This window comes from Mus caroli, chromosome 17, assembly GCF_900094665.2.
Source record: "Mus caroli chromosome 17, CAROLI_EIJ_v1.1, whole genome shotgun sequence".
Taxonomy (NCBI): Eukaryota; Metazoa; Chordata; class Mammalia; order Rodentia; family Muridae; genus Mus; species Mus caroli.
This window is the reverse complement of record NC_034586.1, coordinates 25760444-25768760: the sequence shown is the minus strand read 5'-3', so window position 1 is coordinate 25768760 and position 8317 is coordinate 25760444. Positions and strand designations below refer to the sequence as shown.

Genomic DNA, 8317 nt, shown 5'->3' with positions numbered 1-8317 from the left:
TAGGTAGAAAGCACCTTTGCCTGATGAGACATCTCACCACCTCCAGAAGGGATTTTGTCTCTCTTGTTTGTGCTGAGTCCACAGCGCCTAGGGTACTCAATGAATGGCACTCATAAAGAAGAGTGGACTCATATAAAACCTGCGTTTTATCAGCAGGGCCTAACTGGGTGTGGTGGGGATAGAGGGTGGGGGTGGGATACAGCTCTGGTGACAAAATTCCATAGGCAGCCCCCATCCCCACCCCATCCAGGGTGTCATGGAAAGATTGCATTATCCTTAGTCTTGAGCTATACAATTTATAACACAAGTTAACTGCTTACTAATTAGCAGCTGGGGCCATTAATTGGCTATTTGTTAGGGCTCGAATTAATAAACTGGTCTTTCAGCGGGGTCATAACTCTCACCGTTCCTCATCCTTTCCCAGATTCCCTCCTCCCCTTGACCAGAACTCAGCCTGCTGTGCGATCCAATCAATACCTGCCACCGTATGATTTTCAGACGCAATCTACTTCTCGAGGAGGTGACGGCACCACTGGGGCCAGGCCGAGTCTCTCTGCACTTGCACTCTTCCTTGCTTCCCTTGCAGGCTCTGACTCACAACAGGAGAGCAGAAGAGACCAGAGAGCTGTTTAGGAACTGTGATGTCATTAGAGACCTCAGCTACCGCCCCCCATGCCGGACCCTGTCCTAGGACCCTGCTTCCCTAGCTCATCTCAGACACAACCAGAGTTGGCTAGTTCTGGGTTCCAAGTGCTGAGCCTTCTCTGAGGAAGAAAGGCTTTCTTCAGTGAGGAAGTGATGGTGGTCCCCAGGTCCCCTGCTGCAGACTGATCCCATGCCCTGTGATTCCTTATGGTTCCCCTCAGGGACGTTCCTGCAGGTCTTGGGGTCTAGCTCTCATGCTCCTACATTCTTACCAGACTCAAGTGTGGTCCAGAACACTGTTCTAGTGCTCGTAGAAACTAGGAGATGCTGGCTCTTATGCTAGTTTCACAGTAAGAATTATGGAAGTGTGGCTAGTCGCCTCTGGGCTTGCGTACCTGCAGCTTGGGAACCTTAGGAGAAAGGCACAAAGCTGTTCAGCCTGGCTACTTAGGATCCTTAGCATCTCTGTGAACAAGAGTAAGTCCTTTAGATGCCTGACAGTGCCCGACACAAAACCTCTGCCCCTGTAGCAGGTACCCAGTTCTCTCAACCACTGTTAGGTAGAAGTCCCACGTGCTTGATATCTGGGTGACAGTGAGGCCCAGACAGCTTAGGGCTGGACCACAAGCCTGGTGGTCCTCTGTGTCCTCTGAGGTTGGCTGCCACTGTCAATTCTGAGGTTCCGTCCCAGGCAGCAGGTCTGGAATACTGCGGGGAGGAAATGACTGAGTTGACAGGCACACATGAACAGGCTGTCGAGGTGTTTACACTACACACAGCGAGTATTCACAAGTGGATTAGCACAGCAAATGTTCAATCCCAGCCTGCCAGGCTCTGGACTTCTGCTCTCCTCCTCCCTAGCCCTCCACCACAAGGCCTCGTTCTTTTCCAGGCCAATATGTGTTCAGACAGTATACCCATCCTCTCTGCTAGGCCAGAGAAAAGCAATTTGATGCTGTTTGGGGTTGGGAAAGGAATACAACAGTTTCCCAGAATAGGCAAAGCCAGAGAGAGCCTGACTCATCAAGGATGACTCCCTGGGAGCTTCCTGGGGGATTCTGGAAGCTTCCCAATAATGGCAACAGGACAATAAAACCAAGCTACTCACCAACACCCCCTCCTCTGATACCACTTCCCTTTCAGACTGAGTGGGAGAGGTAGGTGGGAAGACATTGGACGTCTGTGGATCAGATCATGTATTTCCCTTCAAGTTAACGGAAGGCTGAGCATGTGGCTGAGCCTTGGACTGGGGGATCTGGCCCACGATGGACATAATTCATTCATTCAATCTCCAGGTGGCATCTGCTGAGTTGAGTTTAGACACCCTTAACTGAGCCTTGGACTCCCACCCACAGTAAGAGTAGGAAAGAAACAAAGGAGCCAGGAACAAGGGCGGGTTAGCCTGGATGAACCATAAGGAAACTGAGAAGGGTCAGGCTGATGGCGCTCCTCCCCACCTACCAGGCAACACCTTGTGCTTTCCACTCCTCCTTAACAGGTTATGTCTGCCCAGGAGGGTCAGAGGAGAAACATCCCGGTGGGAGTGGGCTTGGAGAGGGAGGGATTTATAATTAATATTTTTAATTCATGCGCTGATTTACATGCAAGAGAATCAACTCTTTGGGTGAACAGAAACAGGTCTTTGAGTTTGGACAGATGCCTGAGGTCATGGATCCACCATTGCAGCAGATCCTGAACAGGATCTAACCTCCGAGCTTGTTAGCTGCTGCGGCTGTGCTGTCCGCGCTCCCACGGGCCGCTCTAGTACAATCCCTGCGCTCACGCCGAGATAAATAACGGCGACAGGTGGAGCAGGTAAGATTAGCAGGACCCGGTTGGAGGGAGGACGCTATCGGAGGCGCCAGGGAGGTCGCGCGCCTCTCTGCCCAGCCCACGCCCCTCCCCAAGGGCGTCTGGAAGGAACTACATCTTGGTCACAGCTTCGGGGAGGGCCGGGTTAAGGTGACGGAGTCTCGGAGTGGGGGGAGACTCAGGCTTCCCGGCTTGGCTGCAGGAAGCGCGGAACACCCCTAGGGCACTTGGCCACGCCTGAGGTCTCACGGGTAGGCAGGATTTGAGAGAAGCGGGCTGAAGGGGACCCTGGGTGTCCCTGTGGAGCTCTGGCACTGGGGTCTTGCTGGCAAACCTGTTGGCAACCTGTGGGCCGCAGCTAGGACACTGCAAGCTGCAAGCGCGTCCTCCTCCTCAGCGTCTCTGGCAGTGGCCCGGCGCCCGACCCGGGGAGAGGCCGAGGCAGCTTGGAAAGGGGCTGGGGCTCTGCCAGGGGCGGGTAGTGGTGGAGGAGGTGGCGGGATTCCCAAGCCGAGCCAACATCCCTGCAGAGCGGCAGCAGGCAACCGCCTCTCGCGCCAGCTCTGGTCTAGGAGAAGCAGACGCCTTGGCCTTTCCCTCCGATCCTAGGCTCCAGTATCGCCTTCTCCAAAGTGCAAAACATTCATTAAGTGTCCAGTGCCCTGCAGGCATGCGTCCCAGCAACCAGCCGCCGGTGCTTGCCCGGCGAGCGTGCGGCGAGCGTTTGCACCCGGCAAGGGCTTTGCCAGCCTGGGCTGTGCAAGGGAGGGCGGAGAGCGTGTGCGAGTGCGCGGCTGCAGAGCCCGCGCCGAACCCACGTTCCCGCTACTGTCCTCGGGATAGATGGATCCATTGCTGCTTTCTGACATTTTTCTGCCAGGGGGCTGGTGGGGGAGGCGGAGATAGGGAGAGAGAGATGGGGGGCGGAGAGAGAGAGAGAGAGAGAGAGAGAGAGAGAGAGAGAGAGAGAGAGACTGCTTCCCCCAGCCCTGTTTTGTTTTCTCTAATTGGTCCTGGGGGAAGCAAGGAAATTGGACAGAGGCTGGGCCGGGCGAGCTGGGCTGCCTTTAATTGGCTCCCCTTTTTTTAACTGGAGGGGAATCAAACAGGAGAGCGAGCGAGCGACAAAGGGTGGGAGAGCGAGAGACCGATCGCGGAGATGGGAGGAGGGAAAAAGGGAGGAGGGAGAGCGGGAGGCGGGGTGGTGGTGGTGGGGAGGTGGAGGAAGCGCGGAATGAAAAGCTCGGAGGGACCAGAAAGCAGCACAGCGAAGCCCAAGTTAGGGAGCGAGCGGAGCGCTCCCGCGGCCCCGGAGCCGGAGTGGCCGCGGTGCCCCGGAGCCCGGCCCGGCCCCGCCCGCTGGGGCCCTCTCGGGCCCAGGCCGCCGGGAGGGGGGCGGGGACGCCCAACTTGGGGCGCGGCGCAGCCCCGCTCTCCCGAGATCGCGGAGCCCGGGAATGCCACGGCGGCGGCCAGACGGCGGGAGAGGAGCGGGGAGAGAGGAGGCGGCCGGCAGCTCCTGAGCCCGGGCCTCCGCAAGAGCGCGAATTATTTTCAAAGGACTCAAACTTTCCTCTTTCCCTTGCTGGCTGCGGTCCCTTTTGCTTTGGAATCGTTCTCTGGATTCCCGCGGGGGCGCCGGGACGCGATCGCCTCCCCCGGATTCCTCGGCGGCGGCTCGGCTAACTTCGCGGACTCGGGGACCCGGAGCGCTCGCCCCGCTGCCGAACCCAGTCCTCGCTGCTCCAGCGCTCCAAAGGACCGGGACCCGGGCGCCCTCGCCTCCGGGAAGGGCGCCCAGCCGGGTTCCCTTGGGTCGGGCTACGGAGCCCTCCACACCTACTGCAGGACTGGAGCCAGCGGATTAACCTAAGCAGAGTCCGGGCCTCCTGGCCTGGTTCCGCGGAGGGGCGTCCCCTGGGCGGGGAAAAGACAAGTTTGTCAGGCATCGGTGGCCTGTTGGATCGGAGCGCGGCCGCCGCAGCAGAGAAGTCCCCCCGCGTTCAGCACCCTCGGTGGACAGCCCTGGGGACCTAGGACTGTTCGGTGGCCGAGCTTTCTGGGCCAGGGAGCTGGCTGCTGCGCCCGGTGCGCAGAGGCTTCAAGGTCTGGGGCAGCGCCCCCTGCGTCTCCACCCGGGCAGCCGCCCTGTGGGAAGAGGACAGAGCCGAGTCGCGGCTTGCTCAGACTCCCAGTCTCGGTCGCCGCCCTCTCCGTCGCGACTCAGGGAAAAGGAGGGAACGCAGAGGGCAAAGCGGTGCCCCGGCGGATGCGCCCCCCGCCGCCTCTCAGGCTGCGCCGCCTCGCGGGGATGAAGCACTGGCCGTGAAGATGGAGGTGACCTGCCTTCTACTTCTGGCGCTTATCCCCTTCCACTGTCGGGGACAAGGAGTCTATGGTAAGAGCCAGCGTCCCGCTCTACCCTGGCGGAGCCGCCTGGAAACTTTACAAGATCTTGTTCAAAGTGCGCGCTGCCGGGGCTTGGTGGAGCCCTGGGTTTACACTGATGGCCGCGTCTCCGCCCTCGCCTGGGCGCCGGGAGACCGAGCAGGCTGCTCCCGAGCCCAAGAACCGGTCCTAGGCTATTGGTGTGAGGCTGGGGATGCCGGGGTGAGGTCTCGGCTTTCCGAAATCTTTCCATGGGCTAGAGAGATCCGGAAGTCTTGGGAGAATAATACAGAGAGCTCAGGAGACCCGGGAAGAGCCCAAGCTCTGGGCTGGGGCAGCTGTTCCCACGGAATCCTTTTCCTCCCTCGGCTCAGCCTCCCGAGTGGAAGCGGGCGATGAGCGATCCGGAGTTGTGCGCGGCTGGCGGGCGAGAAGCTCTCCAGCACCGCGGCCCTGAGGCTGGCTCGCCTTCTGGGCAGTGGCCGCGGCTCGATCGCCTCTTCTAGCTTCTTAGCGGTCTGAGCTGATGCTGGGCATCCCTTAGCCCAGGCGCCGACTGTTCTCGGCATCCCTTTTCAGACCTCTCCTGAGCCAGCTCTTCCTGTCGCTGGTTCCCAACCACAGAACCCCAGCCCCAGCTTCCTTCTGCCTGCTCGCACACACAGACACATTCAGCCACAGTCCTCAGGAAACGCACACACGGCTCGCACCCATCCGGCTACGTGTCTAAACCCTGCCTCCCGCCACGCAGCTCTGCTCTTGGATGCCCAAGACAAGCTCAGTCGCGCCATGGAGTATTCTGATCACCTTTTCTCCACTCCATGCGGCGGGTTTCCCCACCGAAGACTCCTTGGTTCAATACTACCCAGGGTCATCCTCCCGACGTGCACAGCACAGAAAGTCAGTCAGTCCCCAGAGCCCATGGCCCTGACTTTGCGTTCTGCTCACCGCAGGGTGGGCTTTGTAGTTACTTTCTAATGATGTGTGGCTGGGGTGGGCAGGATTCTCCTGCTTTCTCTGGGGCTAAGAATCTAATTATTCTCTTTGAGAGTAGAGGGTGTTGAACCCAGACAGTGTGGGTGACAGAAGCCATATCCCCTGGCTACTAGCTTCAGGTCTTGGGTCTCTCACTGGGTCGGGCAGGAGGAAGGAGCATCCCGGGGAGGGGGTATCTGGAAAGTATACGCTCCTGGGCTCTAACAGCTTGGGCTTAATTCCCTGGTGAGGCCAGCCCAGGCATCCAGCCAAACTCTGCTTCTTAATTAGTTTGTGTGTCTCTTACTGCCTGGCCCCTGGCATAGGCCAGAAAAGGCAGGCAGGAGGGATGCTGCAAGAGGCTGAGCTTTATGTATTGGGGGTGGGGGGGGGCTATAAAACAAGGCAGGGGAAGATACCAGAGGCCTCAGAGTTCCTGTTCTCCAGAATCACTAAAGATATCAGCAGCTCAGTCACTGCCACCTTCAAGTGGCTACTGTAACTTGCTCACACACCCTCCTGAGGTGCGGGTCTGTCAACGGCACCTTTCTCCTGCGTCCTTGGGCTGGTCTGATGACACTATCTCATGCTCTCTGGCTTGGGTTTCTCCATCTTCATCTGGGTGGCCCGATGTACATTTAAAGAGTCCTCTCTGGGTTTACTTAGGAGCCCCAACAACGAGGACAGAGGTTAGGGAACAAGAACTATGGTCTATGTAGACCCTCATTTTCAAGCTTCTCTGTCCCATCTCTCATATGCCGGGGTCCCTGATGCTCTTGTTACAAGTCAGGAAGGGTAGATATACCGGGTCTGCTCGACCCTCGTTCTTCAGGGGCACTCTTTGCTCCTGAACTTAGATAGCTTGGCTCCAGGCAAGGCTGGGTTGTAGAGGGGATTGTTGAGTGGGACATCTTTTTTTGGAGGTGAATGGGAATCAGGAGAAACAGGAGCTGGGGTGGGGGGACAGTGTCCCTTGCAAGGTTACAAAAGCTTGGTGACACGTCAGCAGGATTGGAACTAAGGAGTGTGGTAAAGAGCCAGGATGTGTTCTATCCCACCCATTTCTCTGAACCCCAAAGCAGATGAAGCAAACGAGTGGGAGCGTGGAAGTATACAGGGATGGAGATGTCCACCCTGGCCATCCACCACAGCATCCAGCCCCAGTCTGGTACCCGGCACCCTGTAGGAACGCCAATGAGATTGTTTGAGCATGTGAAGAGCTAGGGTTAGGGCAGGAGGACAATGCTTCGTGAGATTCTCAGGTGTATCCTGAGCTTGGTATTCACCAAGACAGAGGGCTTTAGTTAAGGTTCCTACTGAGAGAACATGAGGCCCTAGGCTTGCAGCCCCAAGAGAGGGAAGAGTCTGAAGTGCTGGGGTTCACTAGCACGGAGGAGGGAGAGGTAGGATGCTAGTGTGTGCTGGGGATAGACTTCAGCTGCTACCGCTTTTCTATCCCGGGTCTGTGTTACTGCTGCTGCTGCTGAGGATTGTCTCATAAGGAGGGCAAGACTAGTCCTAGTGAGAGACAGCTGCTGAGAGCCCTAGGCTCTGCATCCCGCTGGGTCCATGCTCAGCTCTAAAGCTGGCCAGCAGCAGCAGCAGCAGCAGGATTGGGGAGGCCCTCACAGTCTGGCCTAGGCTCTGCATCCCACTGGGTGGCTTTGCTTTTCTTTGGGGCCACAGATGCTACAGTGGACGGGTGTGGGACCAGATGGTCCATTTGGAGCGGGGCCTGCTCCTTCCCTGCTTCTCAATCTCTAGCCTAGTTTGTTGTTTTCAGGGCGGATCCTATAATCTGCTGGGCCGGTGTGTGTGTGTGTGTGTGTGTGTGTGTGTGTTTGTGTGTGTGTGTGTAGTGCTGAGGTGGGCCCCAGAGAGGTCTAGTTCTGTGACAAAGACAGTAGGCTGGTGAAGGAGAGGTAACAGGCTCTATGAAGGCAGAGTCAGAGACTTCCTATTCTCTCAAAGCAGTTAGATTTCCAGGCAGGGGCCAGTGAGCAGAATTCAGCTTAGTGCAAAAACACAACAAACCCCTGGATTATTTAATATGCAGGAGTGGGAAGTGACATTCTCCTTAAGACAGGTTGTTTGCAACTTACTGGGGGAAGTCAAAATATTTCACCAAAGGTGTCATCAGAAACTACTATCCTATGCTAATTTTTGTGGGAACATGAAGACAGATGTTGAATAATTTGACAAGAGCAACATCGCTTACAGAATTATCACCAAGTCAGGTTCTCCCCATCTCTGAGGAATGGGGGTGGGGAGGGGAGAGGAATTTCGGGAACTGAATTTCCCAGTGTGGGGTTTCTAGTATTGAGGTGGGTGGAGACACTTGGGACCTTTCCCTCTGAGTTCCACACCCCTGCCTTGAAAGCGGCTGGATAAGCTCTTACCCGGAGAAGCCGGCTTCTGGAAGCAGGTCGCTCCTTGGGTCAGCAGCAGGCTTAGGTTTTCCTAACTCCCCAAGGAAGGTCCCGCCTACTTTTGTCCC

General features: G+C 57.2%; 1 protein-coding gene across 2 annotated transcripts in view; it reads left to right on the top strand.

Moving 5' to 3' along the window:
• Nucleotides 1-3721: 3721 nt before the first annotated feature.
• Mdga1 (MAM domain containing glycosylphosphatidylinositol anchor 1) overlaps nucleotides 3722-8317 on the top strand; it is a 60869-nt gene continuing 56273 nt past the window's right edge. Inside the window, exon 1 of one of the 2 annotated variants that reach the window (XM_021149662.2) lies at nucleotides 3722-4855. In XM_021149662.2, coding sequence (XP_021005321.1) covers nucleotides 4789-4855 — 67 coding nt within the window. In that variant the 5' untranslated portion in view covers nucleotides 3722-4788. The remainder of the gene's footprint in view (nucleotides 4856-8317) is intronic. The other variant, XM_029471708.1, reaches the window with a different exon arrangement.